The 20,592-nt window shown below is 37.5% G+C and overlaps 2 protein-coding genes and 1 pseudogene across 2 annotated transcripts; all 3 read right to left on the bottom strand.

Moving 5' to 3' along the window:
• Positions 1-9,295: 9,295 nt before the first annotated feature.
• LOC140937561 (E3 ubiquitin-protein ligase TRIM71-like) lies at positions 9,296-11,399 on the bottom strand. The gene has a single exon (XM_073387142.1). It carries the CDS (start codon positions 11,339-11,341, stop codon positions 9,296-9,298), a length of 2,046 nt encoding a protein of 681 aa, XP_073243243.1. The 5' UTR covers positions 11,342-11,399.
• A 2,021-nt stretch (positions 11,400-13,420) lies between these two features.
• LOC140937456 (uncharacterized) lies at positions 13,421-14,179 on the bottom strand (annotated as a pseudogene).
• Positions 14,180-16,588: 2,409 nt separating this feature from the next.
• LOC140934531 (E3 ubiquitin-protein ligase TRIM71-like) lies at positions 16,589-19,733 on the bottom strand. Its single transcript, XM_073384141.1, has one exon. The coding sequence runs from the start codon at positions 19,724-19,726 to the stop codon at positions 17,684-17,686; it is 2,043 nt and encodes a 680-aa protein (XP_073240242.1). The 5' UTR covers positions 19,727-19,733; the 3' UTR covers positions 16,589-17,683.
• Positions 19,734-20,592: the final 859 nt, after the last annotated feature.

Genomic DNA, 20,592 nt, shown 5'->3' with positions numbered 1-20,592 from the left:
TTTCCTGGCCTATATTGCGAAAAAAAAAAGTTGGAATAATGGCCATTTTTGGACCAAATCCATGGGTTAACCCCTTTGGAAAAATGTTAATATTTAGACTTTTTAAACTTCTTGTTTTTAAATCCAAGAAAGGCGTTTTTTCGTTGTAGAATATCTTCAAAGATATTTTCCTGGCCTATATTGCCTAAAAAGAAAGTTGCAAAAATGGTCATTTTTGGCGGCATAACCATGGGTTATCCCCTTTCTAAAAATGTCAATTTTTAGACTGTTTGAACTTCTTGTTTTTAAAGCCAAGAAAGGCGTTTCTTCGTTCTAGAATATCGTAAAAGACATTTCCCTGGCTTATATTAAATAAACAACAAAAGTTGGAAAAATTGCCATTTTTTTACCAAAACCGTGGGGTACCCCCTTTGGATAAAGTCAATTTTTTCGTTTTTTTGGACGTCTTTTTTTTGATAGTCTAGAAAGTCGTTTTTTCCTTCTAGAATATCGTAAAAGACATTTTCCTGGCCTATATTGTCTAAAAAAAAATGTTAGAATAATGGCCATTTTTTGGACCATAACCATGTGTTAACCCGTTTGGAAAAATGTCAATTTTTCGGCGTTTTGAACTTGTTGTTTTTATCGCGTAGAAAGGCGCCTATATTGCGTAAAAAAGAAAAGTTGCAAAAATGGCCATTTTTGGACCCAAACCCTTTGGAAAAATGTCAATTTTTCGACTTTTTGAACTTCTATTTTTTAAAGCCTAAAAAAGCGTTTTTTTAGTTCCAGGATATCGTTAAAGAAATTTTCCTGGCCTATATTGCCTAAAAAAAAAAGTTGGAAAAATGGCTAATTTGGACCATAACCATGGGTTAAAAACCATGGTTTAACCCTTTGAAAAAATTTCAATTTTTTGACTTTTTGAACTTCTTGTTTTAGTAGACTAGAAAGGCGTTTTTTCGTTCCTAAATATCGTAAAAGACATTTTCTTGGCCTATATTGCCTAACAAAGAAAGGTGGAAAAATGGTTTTTTTGTACCAAAACCATTTGTTAACCCCTTTGGAAAAATGTCAATTTTTTGACTTTTTAAACTTCTTGTTTTTATCGCCTAGAAAGGCGTTTTTTTCGTTCCAGGATATCGTAAAGACATTTTCCTGGCCTATTTTGCCCAAAAAAAAATGGGAAAAAAAGCTATTTTTGGAGCAAAACCATGGGTTAACCGCTGTGGAAAAATGTCAATTTTTAGACTGTTTAAACTTCTTGTTTTTTACAGCCTAGAAAGGCGTTTGTTCGATCTAGAATATCGTAAAAGACATTTTCCTTGCCTATATTGGCTAAAAAAAAAAGTTGGAAAAATGGCCATTTTTGGACCAAAACCATGGCTTAACCCCTTTGGAAAAATGTGAGTTTTTCGACTTTTTTAACTTCTTATTTTTATTGCCTAGAAAGGCGTTTTTTCTTTCCAGAATATCGTAAAAGACATTTTCCTGGCCTATATTGCCTAAAAAAAAAGTTGGAAAAATAGCCATTTTTGGACCAAAACCATGGGGTTAACCCCTTCGGAAAAATGTCAACTTCTTGACTTTTTGAACTTCTTGTTTTTATGGCCTAGAAAGGCGTTTGTTCGATCTAGAATATCGTAAAAGACATTTTCCCTATTCCATATTTCCATATTCCCTAAAAAAGAAAAGTTGCAAAAATTGGCCATTTTTGCACCCTAACCATGGGTTGGAAAAATGACAATTTTTGAACTTTTTGAACTTCTTTTTTTTTTATAGCCTAGAAAGGCGTTTGTTCGATCTAGAATATCGTAAAAGAACTTTTCCTGGCCTATATTGGTTAAAAAGAAAAGTTGGGAAAATGCCCAGTTTTGGACCAAAACCATGGGTTAACCCCTTTGGAAAAATGTCATTTTTTTTTACTTTTTAAACTTATTGTTTTTATTGCCTAGAAAGGCGTTCTTTCGTTCTAGAATAACGTAAAAGACATTTTCCTGGCCTATATTGCCAAAGAAAAAAAATTTGGAAAAATGGCCATTTTTCAAACAAAACCATGGGATTACCCCTTTGGAAAAATATCAATTTTTCGACTTGTTGAACTTGTTGTTTTTATAGCCTAGAAAGGCGTTTTTTTCGTTCTAGAATATCGTACAAGACATTTTCCTTGCCTGTATTGCCTAAAAAAAAGAAAGTTGGAAAAATGGCCATTTCTGGACCAAATCCATGGGTTAACCCCTTTGGAAAAAGGTCAATTTTTAGACTTATTAAACTTCTTGTTTTTATAGCCTAGAAAGGCGTTTTTTCGATCTAGAACATCGTAAAAGACATTTTCCCTATTCCATAATTCCATATTCCCTAAAAAAGAAAAGTTGCAAAAATTGGCCATTTTTGCACCATAACCATGGGTTGGGAAAATGACAATTTTTGAACTTTTTGAACTTCTTTTTTTTTATAGCCTAGAAAGGCGTTTGTTCGATCTAGAATATCGTAAAAGAACTTTTCCTGGCCTATATTGCTTAAAAAAAAAAGTTGGGAAAATGCCCATTTTTGGACCAAAACCATGGGTTAACCCCTTTGGAAAAATGTCAGTTTTTTCAACTTTTTGAACTTATTGTTTTTATAGCCTAGAAAGGCGTTCTTTGGTTCTAGAATAACGTAAAAGACATTTTCCTGGCCTATAATTCCAAACAAAAAAAAGTTGGAAAAATGGCCATTTTTTAAATTAAACCATGGGTTAACCCCTTTGGAAAAATATCAATTTTTCCACTTTTTGAACTTCTAGTTTTTATAGCCTGGAAGGCGTTTTTTCGATCTAGAATATCGTAAAAGACATTTTCCTTGCCTCTATTGCTTAAAAAAAAAAGTAGGAAAAATGGCCATTTCTGGACCAAAACCATGGGTTAACCCATTTGGAAAAATGTTAATTTTCGACTTTTTAAACTTCTTGTTTTTATAGCCTAGAATGGCGTTTTTTCGTTCTAGAATATTGGAAGAGACATTTTCCTGGCCTGTATTGCCTAAAAAAAAAGTTGGAAAAATGGCCATTTTTTGACTAAAACCATGGGTTAACCCCTTTGGGAAAATGTTAATTTTTCGACTATTTGAACTTCCTGTCTTAATAGCCTAGAAAGGCGTTTTTTCGTTCTAGAACTTCGTGAAAGACATTTCCCGGGCGTATATTGCTGAAAAAAAAAAAAAGGTTGGAAAAAGGGCCATTTTTGGACCAAAACCATGGGATAACCCCTTTGGAAAAATGTCAATTTTTCGACTTTTTGAACTTCTATTTTTTAAAGCCTAAAAAAGTGTTTTTTCGTTCTAGGATATCGTTAAAGAAATTTTTCTGGCCTAGATTGCCTAAGAAAAAAAGTTGGAAAAATGGGCTATTTGGACCAAAATCATGGGTTAAAAACCAAGTGTTAACCCTCTGAAAAACTTTTAATTTTTTGACATTTTGAACTTCTTGTTTTTATAGCCTAGAAAGGTGTTGTTTCGTTCTAGAATAACGCAAAAGACATTTTCCTGACCTATATTGCTTTAAAAATAATAGTTGGAAAAAGGGCCATTTTTGGACCAAAACCATGGGTTAACCCCTTTGGAAAAATGTCAATTTTTCGACTTTTGAAACTTCTATGTTTTAAAGCCTTTAAACGCGTTTTTTCGTTCTAGGATATCGATAAAGAAATTTTCCTGGCCTAGATTGCTTAAGAAAAAAAGTTGGAAAAATGGGCTATTTGGACCAAAATCATGGCTTAAGAACCATGGGTGAACCCTTTGAAAAAATTTCTATTTTTCTACTTTTTAAACGTCTTGTTTTTATAGCCTAAAAAGTCGTTTTTTCGTTCTAGAATGTCGTAAAACACATTTTCGTGGCCTATTTTGCCTCAAAAAACAAAGTTGGAAAAATTGCCATTTTTGGACCAAAACCATGAGTTAACCACTGTGGAAAATGTCAATTTTTGTACTTCTTGACCTTCTTCTTTTTATCGCCTAGAACTGCGTTTTTTCCTTCTAGAATTTCGTGAAAGACGTTTTCCTGGCCTATATTGCCAAAAAAAAAAAAGTTGGAATAATGGCCATTTTTGGACCAAATCCATGGGTTAACCCCTTTGGAAAAATGTTAATTTTTAGACTTTTTAAACCTCTCGTTTTTAAAGCCAAGAAAGGCGATTTTTCGTTGTAGAATATCTTCAAATATATTTTCCTGGCCTATATTGCCTAAAAAAAAAAGTTGCAAAAATGGCCATTTTTGGCGGCATAACCATGGGTTATCCCCTTTTTAAAAATGTCAATTTTTAGACTGTTTGAACTTCTTGTTTTTAAAGCCAAGAAAGGTGTTTCTTTGTTCTAGAATATCGTAAAAGACATTTTCCTGGCCTATATTAAATAAACAACTAAAGTTGGAAAAATTGCCATTTTTTTACCAAAACCGTGTGGTACCCCCTTTGGAAAAAGTCAATTATTTCGTCTTTTTGAACTTCTTTTTTTTGATAGTCTAGAAAGTCGTTTTTTCCTTCTAGAATATCGTAAAAGAAATTTTCCTGGGCTATATTGCCTAAAAAAAAAGGTTGGAATAATAGCCATTTTTGGACCAAATCCATGGGTTAACCCCTTTGGAAAAATGTCAATTTTTAGACTTATTAAACTTCTTGTTTTTAAAGCCAAAAAAGACTTTTTTTTGTTATAGAATATCTTCAAAGATATTTTCTTGGGCTATATTGCCTAAAATAAAAACTTGCAAAAATGGCCATTTTTGGACCAAAACCATGGGTTAACCCCTTTGGAAAAATGTCAATTTTTTGACTTTTTGAACTTCTTGTTTTTATAGCCTAGAAAGGCGTTTTTTCGTTCTAGAATATCGTAAGAGACATTTTCCTGGCCTGTATTGCCTAAAAAGAGAAAGTTCGAAAAATAGCAATTTTTGGACAAAAACCATGTGTTAACCCGTTTGGAAAAATGTCAATTTTTTGACTTTGTGAACTTCTTGTTTTAGTAGACTAGAAAGGCGTTTTTTCGTTCCTGAATATCGTAAAAGACATTTTCTTGGCCTATATTGCCTAACAAAGAAAGGTGGAAAAATGGCCATTTTTTGACCAAAACCATGGGTTAACCCCTTCGGAAAAATATCAATTTTTCGACTTTCTGAACTTCTTGTTTTTATAGCCTAGAAAGGCTTTTTTTCGTTCTTGAATATCGTAAAAGACTTTTTCCTGAATTATAGTGTCTGAAAAAAAGTTGGAAAAATAGTTTTTTTTTACCAAAACCATTTGTTAACCCCTTTGGAAAAATTTCAATTTTTTGACTTTTTAAACTTCTTGTTTTTATCGCCTAGAAAGGCGTTTTTTCGTTCTAGAATATCGTAAAAGAACTTTTCCTGGCTTATATTGCCTAAAAAAAAAGCTGGAAAAATGGCCATTTTTGGACCAAAACCATGGGTTAACCCCTTTGGAAAAATTTCAATTTTTCGACTTTTCCAACTTCTTGTTTTTATCGCCTAGAAAGGCGTTTTTTTCGTTCCAGGATATCGTAAAGACATTTTCCTGGCCTATTTTGCCCAAAAAAAAAATGGGAAAAAAAGCTATTTTTGGAGCAAAACCATGGGTTAACCGCTTTGGAAAAATGTCAATTTTTAGACTGTTTAAACTTCTTGTTTTTTATAGCCTAGAAAGGCGTTTGTTCGATCTAGAATATCGTAAAAGACATTTTCCTAGCCTATATTGCCTAAAAAAAGAAAGTTGGAAAAATGGCCATTTTTGGATCAAAACCATGGGTTAACCCGTTCTGAAATACGTCAATTTTTCGACTTTTTGAACGTCTTGTTTTTATAGCCTAGAAAGGCGTTTTTTCGTTCTAGAATATCTTAAAAGAACGTAAGGGCAGGTAAGACACTGGGATTAAAATTTATAAGTGACACAAGCCAAGGAAATTTTAAAATGTGAATTGAAGTTTATTACAAATTTTCATGTATTGCATCATTACGCTAAGATTTTCACATTTATAGCATAATAGCCATCACAGTAGGATTAATACAAAGTATTTTTTAAATAGTTCTTAGTATACATCAATTGACAATGGCGGTGGTGGCTTATAATTTTCACACTAACTCGAAACATTCAGAAGCTACACTTTTTAAAAATCATTTGTCATGTATTAAATTGCCGACAGTTTCTAACTTTCAGTCAAAAGTTAAGGAGATGGCATGTACGTGTAACACACGAGCCTCAGGCAAGAAGCGAAAACATCGGCCGAGAAGACTGATCTGACTCGATTCTCGCGTCTCATGACTTGCAACTCGCCGCTTGTACCCTAGTGATTCTCTGGAGAAAATTTAACGATTACTCCCACTCTATTGTTCTACATATTGGCACACATTATACAAGAAACTACAAAAACAAATACACTGGTCCATTGTTTAAAAAGTAGATGAAAATATGATATACAGTAACACGTATCGGGGAAACTTTGTGCTCTTTTCTACCTTTTAATGTCACTAGAAAAGTAAGTAAAAAAGCCTGAAACTGGACTACTTCTGTCTGAGCAGTTTAGTACAAAAATGTGAACCACAGGCTGGTTTTGCTATTGAACAAGTTAAAATGTATTAAAAATGAAAATCCTCTTGTTAAATACATCTACCACTGAACACTCCTGCGGCCCGTTTCTCGAAAGGTCCTGTAACTTTTTGGGTCCAAAAAAATTTGGAAATCTAAACCTGTTGAATTCATAGCAGCACAGTTCAGTCCGAGCTCACTCTACCGGTCAATTTTTCTTTGTTAACTGATACTTCCATTGTATTATCTTCAAAGTTATTGACACTTTGATCTTAAATGCCAACACATAAGCGACCACTTTGTATGTAAATAACCATCTTGTTTCAGTCAAACACTGTTTCAAAGACTCTCGTAAGCGATCTTAAGCTACCGCGACAACTTTATAGACCAGAAATTCGATATATTCTTTTATTTTCCGTGGGTAAAAACGGGGATTGTTACATTGGTGCAAAATGTTTTTCAACAGTTCTATGGGTTATTCGATGTGAAACTTTATTGTCAGTTGTCTGTTTGACTAGTTTTCACTAGTAAGGTAATAACTTCATGTAATAGACCTTGTCACGGTTTTCGACGCCATCTTGACGAGTAGGCAAACGCGTGAAAAATTACAGTGATTGTATGAGAATCTAATGTCGAATAATTTCCGTAGAACTGCTATTCTGAAAAAAAATAAGACTTGTAAACTAAAGCTTCACTTCTAAGGATTCTCCTGAAAATATTTGAGGGCGTTACATTCACTTGAAGACCTAGAACCATTTTTTTAAATTTTCTATACATTTGTCTGTAAGAAGGTCCCGGGAAAATTACAGACAAATATATGGAAAATCTCAAGCAAGCCTCTTGAGAAGTTTAAGCACAGATATGCCCCAAAAATGTTTTAGGACAATCCTTTGCACTGTAGCTTTAGTTGACAATTGATATTTTTTTCAGAACAGCCGTTTTACGGAAATTATCCGACATTAGATTCTCATACAAACACTGTAATTTCTCACGCGTTTGCCTACTCGTCAACATGGCGTCGAAAACCGTGACAAGGTCTATTACGTTAATCAGTTCCGTTGAGCTTATTTTCTCGATTTTTCCCGTGAAAACTCACGTCACGTAAGCGGACTCCACTTTGTCGTGCACCAAGGGTGGTCGCTTACAAGGGAGTTGACTGTATCAAGTCAAATACCTGGATGCTAGTTTATTACAAAATTTACATGTATTACATCATCTCGCTTATATTTTCACATTTATAGCATAATAGACATAACACAAGAATTAATACAAAGTATTAATATTAATGGAATATAATTTTCACACTTAAACTAGAGACATTTAGAATCTACAATTCTTAAAACTCTTTGGTCATGTATTAAATTGCCCGCAGTTTCTAACTTTTCTTCAAAAGTTAAGGAGATGGCACATGTAGCACACGAGCGTCACGCAAGAAGCGAAAACATCAACCGAGAAGACTGATCTCACTCGATTCTCGCGTCTCACGACTTGGAACTCGCCTCTTGTATCCTAGTGATTCTCTGAAGAAAATTAAGCGATTTTTCGCGGTCTATTGTTCTACATATTGGCACACATTATACAAGAAACTACAAAAACAAATACACTGGTCCATTGTTTAAAAAGTAGATGAAAAAATGATACACACTAAAACGCATTGGAGAACGTTGTGCGCTATTGAGAGTATCAAGTACCATTTAATATTACCACAAAAGTAAGTATCAAAAGCCTGAAACTGGTCTACTTCTGTGTAAACAATTAAGTACAAAAATGTGAACCAGAGGCTTGTTTTGCTATTCAAAAAGTTAAAATGTATTAAAAATGGAAACCCTCCTGTAACATATACCTACCAGTTGAACACTCTAGCGGCCCGTTTCACGAAAGGCCCGGTAACTTTTTGGGTCCGATTAAAAAAATTTTGAAATCAAAACCTGTTGAATTTATAGCAACACAGTTCAGTCCGAGCTCACAAACCGGCCAATTTTGCGTTGTTAACTGATACTGTCATTGTATCATCTTCAGAGTTATTGACACTTTGATCTTAAATGCCAACACAGCAAGCATAAAACCGGTTTTAAGGCCCGAAACATTCTCGGGACTTTCGAGAAACGGGCCACTGACCCGCAATTTCACTGAGTTAAGTTTGTACATAATAATATGAGTAATGTCAGCCAAGAGAGATCAGCAACAACAAGAGATGTATCCTACAGTAAAACCCTGCCCGAAGAACCTGCATTTTGCGAGCCAAGTTAGCCTAAACAGGTTCTTACACAAATGGTAATTAGCACAAATTTAGGCCATTTAGGTTCTTTAAAATAGGATGTTATTTTCTGAAGAAAAACTAAAAATATATTATAGCTAAGAGTATTTTGTCGTATTCGGCTTGTTCCTTCGGTAAGACGGTAAATACCATTACAATTGCATTTGGAGTAATAAGGCACCCAATGTCTCCAAAGAGGATCCTGAATGTTGACTTATCTTATTTGCCCAAGTGTTCAGAATTTTTGTTATAGAGTTTACCCAAAGAACCTGTTTTAGATTTTAAGGCTTAACAGGTTCTTGTATACAGGTGGGCTAACTGACTGTCAAATTTTAGCCTAACAGGTAGTCTTAAAAACCCGATTTTTAGTAGCAGGTTTTTACTGTATTAGGCAAGGTAGATCAAGAAACTAAATTACGTCAAAAATGTTTTTCTTCCGACAATATGAGTAATTGTAAATCGATAGTAGATCACACTTTTGAGTACGTGCATTTCTAAGAATAAGATCATATCATATTTGGTCAAATATCTGGATTCGATGGTTATTCTGATCACTTACAACTATCCTCCCATCACTAAGATTTGCTGTAGAAACTGTATACTTAAACTCTCCTCTCCCACTACCTTCACTTCCAAATTTTGTAACAAACTTTCCACTCAGTTCAAATACCTGAACTCTGTAATTTCCTGAATCACAGACCATTAGCAATCCTTGTTTGTTAACTGACAAATAACGGGGCCTATTGAACTCTCCATTCTTGTTCCCCTGTTTTCCAAATTTAAAAATAAACCTTCCCTTAAGATCAAACATTTTAATAGAATGATCATCATAGTCTGAGACTATAAAACAATGACCGTGTTGGATACAGTGATAGGGAAGGACCAAAGAACCTGCTCCACCAAATTTACGTAAATACTCCCCACTAGAAGAGAATATCTTGATTAATCTCTTAGCTTTATCAGCAACAATAATGTCACCCTTACCGTCTATTGATAAACCTTCAGGATGACTAAGCTGGTGATCAAGACTTCCATGTTTGCCAAACTTACGAAGAAACTTACCATTTCTATCAAAGACTTGCACCCTGTGGTTTTTACAGTCTGCCACTACAATATTACCAAGACTATCAAAAGCGATCCCTGAAGGTTGATTAAACTCACCATTATTCTGACCCTCGCTACCAAACGATTTTAAGTGGGTACCGTCACTATTAAATACTGAAACCCTGTGGTTCCCGAGTTCAGCCACAGCAATTTCATCACGATCATTCACTGCCACCCCCCAGGGCTCCTTTAGCATTCCAACAGACTCACCTTGTTGTCCAAATGATAGCACAGGAATGCAACACTTGGTCTGTACCTGAGCCTCAAGAGGACTGTCACGAACATTTACCCCTTTATTCCCATCAATTACTTTACTACTTTCTTTCCCTTCGGCTTCTGATTGTTGCAATTTAGTTTCGCTAAAAACAGTTTTTACATTACCTATACCTTCACTGTTCAACACGTTAATCAGTTTGTCACTTTTAGTGAAACTAAACCGGGCAATAGATTCATGATCACGGTTTCCTTGGCTTTCCTGTTCCTCTAGGATTTTATCAAATGTTTCATTGAATCCAAGGATTTCTGTACTAAAGTTTCGTTTCATCAGAGATTCAGTTTGTTCAATTGCTGATTCAATTATTTTCACTTGATTTTCAACTTTGCCTTTTTTCTGTGAGAGTGTTTCAAGTGATTTGTTAGCTTGATCATCGACCGCATCAAAAACATCCTGTTTCCTCGCTTCGATGATCGCAATCATTTGGTCTACATTCGTCTGCACTTGGCGTTTTACGTCTGTTACTTTCGCTTGAACTTCCATGCTCTTTTGGTTGAATTGTTCGACCTCCTTTCGTTTTTCCAGTACTTTATCTTTCAAAGATTTAATCATGGAGTTTATCTTTGTCTTACGCGCATTTGTAGCTTCTTGCAAGAGCATTTTGCCGTGACCTTCATGAAGTGTCATTGCACAAGTGCTGCAAATTGCCACTTCACAGTTCTTACAAAAGAACTTCAGCTCCTCTTTTTCATGAAGTTCCTTCTGGCAAAATGCTGGTCGCCTTAACACGGCCTCGATGTCTTGATCTTGAAAATCTTTCAGCGCCAGCGTTTTGTGTTCTTTGTTGGTACGTATCACGTTATGTGCTAAAATACATTCCTCGCACCAGAAAGAACAACACTGGAAGCAATATAAAGTCTGCGAGCTCCTTTTCTCGCAGTTTCCGCATTTCACGTTAGCTGTACTGCACTCTTTAATTGCCAAGACATCGACCAAACTATTGATACGAAAATTGGTGGGAAGTTCGCTGGGATTTCCACTTCCAGGGATTTCAGACTGTTTCCTGCACTCGGGGCATGTTATTTTGCCATGGTCGCCGCTCGTTCGTTGAATTCCGTTCAGGCAGGGAAGACAGAAACTGTGCAAACAAGGCAACTGCTTTGGATCAGTGTATGTACACATACACACAGAACAGGATACCTCATCATGAAGATTGTCCAGCAAGGTCTTTAGATACATGGAAAAGGTCGGGAACAATGGTTATTAAAAGTTGGAAATACTGTAAGCTTGTTTTTAGTGATTTAATAAGGAGCGGCGTTTTGAAAGAACCCAACCTATTTACAACCTTCTGACGCAGACTAAACATTTCAACCAATCAAACAGAGTCTCTTGCATTTTTTGACATTTTGACGTAACATCCTGTTTTTCTTAGAACTGTTGATCCGCGCTACGAAGCATCAACTAGTTGACATTTGCCATTGTTGACATTTTGTTCATTACGTTAAAAAGACAGATCACTTCGCAGCGGTCAAAAAGGGTGTAGACAAAACGTGGACCCTCCCTTCTGGACCCCCTTTTAGACCCCTCTTTCTTTAAATAAAAAAAAACTTAATAATAATAAAAAATAAATATATATATTAAAAAACGCAAGCAAACAATAAATAAAGTCCCCTACCATCACTCCGTCTTGCACATTTTACCATGAAGCTCGAAAGGTGACCGGATAAAGTGCTTCCAAGATACAAATAAAATTTCTATGCTTGTACTATAAAGGCTGACAAACGAATATATTGCCAGTATCCGCAAAACTTTGCGTGCTTCTAAACAAGACGACTGCTTGCGCCTTCTACGGCAACTATACGCGAACAACAAACATCCTTTCTAGATGCAGGGGCAGATCTAGGGGGAGGGTGCAGGGGGTACGCTTCCCTTCCCTCCCCCCCCCCCCCCCCCCCCCGAGATGACCTGCGGCTTTCTAATACAACTGGTATTTGTTTACGCCACCAGTCAGTTACGCCATTCCTCAGTAGTTCAACCCCACCTAAGAAAAGTCCGGGACGCCTCGATCCGCCCCTGCGATGTGAAGTCTTTCCTTTCGATTTTCTTTGTTCTGGGTGTCTTGTTTTTAAAATGTCACTTGTATTAAACACTATCACTTTGTTACCATATATAGGCCATGCCACTTCCGTATACCGTACTACCAGGAGTTATGGGCTGCTGGTACTACCATGCCTACCAGTATACTACCATACATGTCTGAGTGTTTTTTGAATTTTTGAGAGGGGCTGGGAAGAGGAACAGACACGACGAAGAAGGAGCCGGAAAATCATTTTTAAGGTTTATTGTAGATTGTATTCATTATCTGTCTTTTCATTGGCTAAGGACCTTACAATTGATTTTGGAAATCAGCGCAACCTACAGGACTGATTTGCCAGTTTTCTGCAAGCAGAGCATTGACTAATCTGTAGATTGCAAGCGCACCGCATGATTTCTGAGGGGAATGACAAACAGGATGTGTGTTCCGTGTAACGGTAACATTGTATAAGAAAACAATTATTCGATATCACAAAAACTTCATCCAATAATTGTTCAGGTTTATTTTACCATTTCTCGAGCCAGAATATGTGAATCCGGAAAAAGATATTTCAGTGAGCCCAGTGGAGGCGTGTGTGGCAGAGGGTGTAACACTTCAAACTCCGGGGTTCAAGCCTTGCCCGTCACGTTGTTTCCTTGGACAAGGAACTTTTCTCCACTTTTTCTCTCTTCACTAACCCTGGCTCCAGAGGTCCGTTCTCAGAATACCTAATATGAAATAAACCGTGCTTACGGTTTGGTAAGGTTCCGGAGATGTGGCTTTGCCGCGAACCATCAGTATCGGTAAGTAAAAAATATCTTCCAGAACCGAAGGTACTCTTCACCCAGGTGTATAAATGGCCCGGTACCGGCGTCATCTAGTGCTAGTGGGGAACCCTGCGATAGACTAGCATCCCGTCCAGGGTGGGATTGGCAATACTCCTAGGCATGCTTTACGCTAAGGAAAACAGGATAAGCTCCGTCCGTTTGGGCTTTTGGCTCGTGTACGCCTTTACCTACCTACCAGAAACATTTGAGCAACCTCGTCTCCTGGGCTCTCTGTTCCCTTTTCTATGGTAAAAGCCCTGGGGATCAGGTTGACTGTTGAGAAACCGGTTAAATAATCCTCTTGATGCATACTGGATAGCATAAAGCACATTTTATTTGCTGTCAATTTTCATCTTTTAAGTTTACCTCATTACTACTCACTGTTGTTGTAGGATTTAGATGTGATCGGTTATCATTTCACTTCAAGTGGGGAACTGTGGGACAAGCTCCTGGGGGATTGATCTCAGCGCATTCGGGCTCCTTTCGTTCAAACATCACAAAAGCGGACAGCGTCTTGCTTGCAGGTGAGGACACCAGTTTTCCAGCAAACTCGACGTTGATTCTTTCGCATTGCTTCAAATTAGCATTCTGGATCTGGCCTGGGACACTCTCGATGTAGAAAGTGAGCCTATCTTGGGACCTGCTCGCAAATCTTGCATTATTTATGTTGGAGATTTCTACCACCGGTTTGGAAAATTTGACAGCAATTTTCCAGCCACCAGGGAAAGAATTGATAACCTGAAGATCGAACCTCATTTTAAAGCTGTTCGGCGGTCACTGCTGAATAAGCTGTGCGACTGCGCTCTCCTGTAAACCGCTGGTACAGGCTTTGGTAGATCGAAGTCTTCGCATTTGGTTGAATTGGGATGAAACACAAAGAACGCGTTACACGCAGCTTCATACAGTTTGGCGTTATGACGGTTGAACTCAAGTCGCAGAACACATTTAGCCTTCAGTTTCCTGTTGTAAGTCGGTTGTGGTCCCAAACAAAAGCTGTCATTGGTCGGTTCTTTCTGAGAACCCACTTTCGCCTTATCGATATTAAAATTACGAGCGCTCAGGGATATCTTTGGTTAACTGAACGGATATGGACCAGTATTTCACAGCCTCGGGCACCTGATATTTAAGAACAATTTTAAAGCCTTAGTCGGAATAATCAACTGGTTTTAGTGCCATGAATCATTACCTGCGGCTTGGGAAGCGTTGGCTGAGGGAAAAAAGTTACCGTAATAATTATACATTTGCAGTCATGTTGCTCTAGCCCGAATACTTCTAGAGCCTGTAACAAAGTGTATCAACAGGAGTTTGCGAAAAAGGGAAGGGGGTGGGGTGGGTGGGCAAACTGATATACAGAGGGGCACACAGACACAGATTAGCGATCTTAAGCAAAGACGATGGCGACGTCAACTCTTCACAAGCTTCACGTACATTTCTTTACCGTCACTAGCGACTACAACGTGAAAATGCCTAATTTCAGATTTTGTGGAGAATGTGAACACAAGACAACGACTTTCTCTTTCTTTTCCTGAACTTCAATACAGTCTTTAGAATTCAACTCCAGAAAAAACTGCCAACATTTCACGAACTAAAAGAGACAGAATAAGCGCGATAAAGTTTGAAGCAGTTCGACTTCACTTTTAAAGTAACGTTTTTTCAGCCGTCGCCTCGTTGTTGCTTAAGCTTCCCATTGACGGACGAACGGATGGATGAAGACCCAATCAGTTTGTGAGAGGTTGGTAACGCTTAATAGTGAGCCGTGCGCACATTTTACCACCCTCCTCCATCAGGTGCTTCTTTTTCAGATGGCTATTAAAAGCTACTTTAAGCTCCACGGAAAGAAAAGAAGCCTAAAAAACCTGGGAATGAAACAGCCCTGCTCTTGACTGACTGTGTTAATCCTTGGTGCTAGTCAGAGAGATAGATAGGCAGATAGACAGACAGGCAGACGGGACAGGCTGTAGGCTGCAAAAACAGCCGTTTCTCTTCGTTCCTCGCCGCTCAGGACGTTTTTCCAGGGGGAACGTCTCCGTCCCAGAGATATATATTCCATATTGATGGCGTAAATCAATGTTTACATAATTAATCTGGTATACTTGGGATGTAACATGCAAATTTGTTCGATTTTATTTTTCTCCTGGCCGATTTTGGTAAAGTTTTGTGTTTTTTTGGTCTTATTTGCGAACGAGCTTTAGCAGAACTCAAATGCTTCTTCTAGAGAAGAATATATTCTTATATTCAAATTGTTATTTATTTATTCTAATTAACAGACAGAGCATCCATCCTATATAGACACATATGTCCACAAGGAGGCCGATGACTTTTCCCTTGAAGATCTGGAAGACATCATTCTATTCCTCGGACTTAACTACATATCCACAAAAAATTTTCCAGCTTTTTATATAGCAAAGGGCGACGGTCTGTTATTTCGAAGTACGGGCCGAGGTATTCTACTATAGACTTCGATAAAGTCCTCTTCCCTTTCGTTTCTTCTTTAACCCATTCACACCTAACCCGCGATCAGGCTTGTTTTCGGGGAAAGGGGAAAAAAGAAGGGCGTCCTTTCCCCCTCGCTTCCAAAACAAAAAATGAAGAAGCACCGCCTGATCTCAGGGTAATTCACACCTCAACCACACCACTCTTAGCAGCATTAGCATTGAACAACGCCCCTTAAAGACCGCGCCAGCAGACTCTTCGTTTTAAGATTTTGTAACGGATTTCCTTTTGGCTTTCTTTACCGGACAGTAACACCCTAAGGAATAATATTTTTGTCTTTGTCGATTGTGCAAAACTCTCCAGGTTATGCCGTTAACTCCCTTACTAGAGACGCTGCTAGCAGGACACGCCCCTTGTAGCATAAACTCATTTGAAATGTAAACACATTTGAAGAGAACTTGAAGAATCAACGTGACTCGGTTAAAAAGGGCAGAGATACGAGCCAAACTGTCACGTAATTTTGACAGGGAATTTTTGAATGAAAATTTTATCGCCCTATCTAGCTGTACTTTCTTTAAAATTTTTTTTTTTTTTTTTTTTTTGCAAAAACTCTGAAATGTGTAAGGGCAAGTAAAACACTAGGGTACAAATTTATCAGTGAGACAAACCAAGCAAATTTTAAAATGCGAATTAAAGTTTATTACAAATTTACATGTAATACATCATTACGTTTAGATTTTCACATTTATAGCATAATAGCCATCACACTACGATTAATACAAAGTATTTTTTAAATAGTTCTTAGTATACATCATTTGACAATGGCGGTGGTGGCTTATATAATTTTCACACTAACTCGAAACATTCAGAATCTACACTTTTTAAAAATATTTTGTCATGTATTAAATTGCCAACAGTTTCTAACTTTCAGTCAAAAGTTAAGGAGATGGCATTTACATGTAACACACGAGGTTCAGGCAAGAACCGAAAACGATCGGCCGAGAAGACTGATCTGACTAGATTCTCGGGTCTTATGACTTGCAACTCGCCGCTTGTACCCTAGTGATTCTCTGGAGAAAATTAAACGATTGTTCGCACTCTATTGTTCTACATATTGGGACACGTTATACACGAAACTACAAAACCAAATACACCGGTCCATTGTTTAATAAGTAGATGAAAAAATGATACACACTAAAACGCATCGGAGAAACTTTGTGCTCTTTTGAAAGTATCAAGTCTACCATTTAATATTACTAGAAAAGTAAGTAAAAAGCCTGAAACTGCACTACTTCTGTCTGAGCAGTTTAGTACAAAAATGTGAACCACAGGCTGGTTTTGCTATTGAACAAATTAGAATGTATTAAAAATGAAAACCCTTCTGTTAAATATATCTACCCATTGAACACTCTTGCAGCCCGTTTCTCGAAAGGCCCGGTAACTTTTTGGGTCCGAAAAAAATTTTGAAATCTAAACCTGCTGAATTTATAGCAGCACAGTTCAGTCCAAGATCACAAACCGGTCAATTTTGCTTTGTTAACTGATACTTTCATGGTTTCATCTTCAAAGTTATTGACACTTTGATCTTAAATGCCAACACAGCAAGCATAAAACAGCTTTTAAGCCCCGAAACGTTCTCGGGACTTTCGAGAAACGGGCCACTGACCCGCAGTTTCCCTGAGTTAAGTTTGTACATCATAATATGAGAAAGGTCAGCTAAGAGAAATCAGCAACAACAAAAGACATATCCTACAGTAAAAACCTGCATCAGATTATCCCAGGTTAGCCTAAACAGGTTGTTACATAAATGGTAATTAGCACAAATTTAAATTATTTTACTAGGTTCTTAAATGGGATGTTATTTTCTAAAAGAAAAACATCCATTGTAGCTAAGAGTATTTAGTGGTATATTCAGCTTGTGGCCTAGGTAAGACTGTAAATACCATTACCAATTGCCATTAGGAGTAATAAAGCACCTACTGTCTCCAAAGAGGATCCTGAATATTGTCCAAGTGTTCAAATTTATGTTTGTAGATTTTAGGTGAAGAACCTGTTTCAAATTTTAAGCTTACCTAACACGTTCTTAAAAACAGGTTCTTAGTCGCGGGTTTTTACAGTATTAATGTATGCACGAAAGTTCAAGAAACTAAACTACGTCAAAAGTGTTTTCCTTCCGGAAACATGAGTAATTGTAGATCAAAAGTACATCACACTTTAAGTAATTGCATTTCTATTGATGAGATCATATCATATTTGGTCAAATATCTGGATTCGATCGTTTTTCACATCACTCACGACTATCCTTCCATCACTAAGACATGCTGTAGAAACTGGATAATTAAACTCGCCTTTCCCGCTACCTTCACTTCCAAATTTTGTAACAAACTTTCCACTCAGTTCAAATACCTGAACTCTGTGATTCCCTGCATCACAGACCATTAGTAATCCTTGTTTGTTAACTGACAAATAACAGGGCTCATTGAACTCTCCATCCTTGTTCCCCTGTTTTCCAAATTTAGAAATAAACTTTCCCTCGAGATCAAACATTTTAATGGAATCGTCACCATAGTCTGAGACTATAAAATATTGACCGTGTTGGATACAGTGATAGGGTTCAACCAAAGCCCCTGCTCCACCAAATTTTCTTAAATACTCACCACTAGGAGTGAATATCTTGATTAATTTGTTTTCTCTGTCAGTTACAACAATATGACCGCTGCCGTTTAGTGATAAACCTTCAGGATTTTTAAGCTTGTGAAGAGTTCCATATTTGCCAAACTTACGAAGAAACTTACCATTTCTATCAAAGAGTTGCATCCTGTGGTTATAACAGTCTGCCACTACAATATTGCCAACACTATCAAAAGCAATCCCTGAAGGCTGTTTAAACTCACCATTTTTCTGACCCTCCCTACCAAACGATCTTAAGTGGGTACCGTCGCTACTAAACACTGAAACTCTGCTGTTGCAGAGCTCAGTCACAGCAATTTCATCACGATCATTCACTGCCACCCCCAAGGGATATTTAAGCATTCCAATAGACTTACCTTCTTGTCCAAATGACAGGAAAGGTCTATAACTCCTGGTTTGTAACTGAGCATTAAGAGCACTGTCGGGAACATTTGCCGCTTTATTCCCATCAATTACTTTACTACTTTCTTTACCTTTGGCTCCTGATTGCTGCGCTTTAGTTTCGCTAAAAACAGTTTTTACATTACCTATACCTTCACTGTTTAACACGTTAATCAATTTTTCACTTTTAGTGAAACTAAACCGAGGAATACATTCATTATCACGGTTTCCTTGGCTTTCCTGTTCATCTAGGATTTTATCAAATGTTTCATTGAATCCAAGGATTTCTGTACTAAAGTTTCGTTTCATCAGAGATTCAGTTTGTTCAATTGCTGATTCAATTATTTTCACTTGATTTTCAACTTTGCCTTTTTTCTGTGAGAGTGTTTCAATTGATTTTTTCGCTTGATTATCGACCGCATCAAAAACATGCTGTTTCCTCGCTTCGATGATTGCAGTCATTTGGTCCACATTCGTCTGCACTTGGCGTTTTACGTCGGCTACTTTCGCTTGAACTTCCATGCTCTTTTGGTTGAATTGTTCGACTTCCTTTCGTTTTTCCAGTACTTTATCTTTTAAAGATTTAATCATGGAATTTATCTTTGTCTTACGGGCATTTGTAGCTTCTTGCAAGAGCATTTTGCCGTGACCCTCATGAAGTGTCATTGCACAAGTGCTGCAAATTGCCACTTCACAGTTCTTACAAAAGAATTTCAGCTCCTCTTTTTCATGAAGTTCCTTCTGGCAAAAAACTGGTCGCCTTAACACGGCCTCGATGTCTTGATCTTGAAAATCTTTCAGAGCCAGCGTTTTGTGTTCTCTGTTGGTGCGTATCACGTTATGTGCTAAAATACATTCCTCGCACCAGAAAGAACAACACTGGAAGCAATATAAGGTCTGCGCGCTTCTTTTCTCGCAGTTTCCGCATTTCACGTTAGCTGTATTGCACTCTTTAATTGCAAATACATCGACCAAACTATTGATACGAAAATTGGTGGGAAGTTCGCTGGGATTTCCACTTCCAGGGATTTTAATCTGTTTCCTGCACTCGGGGCATGTAATTTTGCCATGGACGCCGCTCGTTCGTTGAATTCCGTTCAGGCAGTGAAGACAGAAACTGTGCAAATAAGGCAACTGCTTTGGATCAGTGTATGTACACATACACACAGAACAGGATAACTCATCATGAAGATTGTCCAGCAAGGTCTTTACATCCATGGAAAAGATGGGGGAACAAAGGTGGAAATCCTGCAAGCTTCTTTGTCCTTGTTGTTCGCGATTTAACAAGCAGCGGCGTTTTGAAAGAACGCACCCTACCTACTGCCTTGAGAAAGACTAAATATTAATATTGATTTATCAACCAATCAAACAGAGCTTGTTGCATTTTTTGACATTTTGACAAATATCCTCTTAGCTAGGATTGTTAATCTGCTCAACAAAGCATGAACTATTGACTGCCGCATTATTTTTCATTGCTTTACTAAGACAGATCACTTTGCAGCGGTCAAAACTCCAGTTTTCCTTTCTCAATGTGAAGCCTTTCGTTTTGATTTTCTTTGCTCTGGGTGTCTATGTTTTTGAAAATGTCTTCACTTCAAACATTTCAATGCTAAGTAATTCCAAGCAGACCTCTCATGCGCACCGTTCCATGTTTCTGATCTATTCGAAGATAAAGACGATATGCAATGCGCGTGGAACCTGATGTTCAATGAAGTATGTGATAAACACGTACCTTTTAAAAAGATAAAGATCCGTAGCAAGAGCAACCCATGGATAACTAACGAAATAAGAAGAAAGATGAATTATAGGTACAATCTCCGTCCGCCGTGCGCACCAAGGACGTAACAGCCTGGGCTAGATACAAAAAGGTCCGAAATGAAATAACAGCTCAAGACTTGTGCGAAAGCCAGCTTTTTCCGCGAAAAGACTGATTCGGCGAAGTCCACTGCTGCGTACTGGAAAGTACTCTCCGAAGCAACGAATCCAAAGAGGAGACCCCAGATTGGCCCAATAAGACGGGAAGATAATACTCTCGCTGTACGTAACAAAGAAAAAGCAAACCTGATAAATACCGTCTTTGCTAC

Source organism: Porites lutea, chromosome 1 (genome assembly GCF_958299795.1).
Source record: "Porites lutea chromosome 1, jaPorLute2.1, whole genome shotgun sequence".
In the NCBI taxonomy this organism is placed as follows: domain Eukaryota; kingdom Metazoa; phylum Cnidaria; class Anthozoa; order Scleractinia; family Poritidae; genus Porites; species Porites lutea.
The sequence above is the reverse complement of the archived record's forward strand: the minus strand, read 5'-3'. Positions and strand labels throughout refer to the sequence as shown.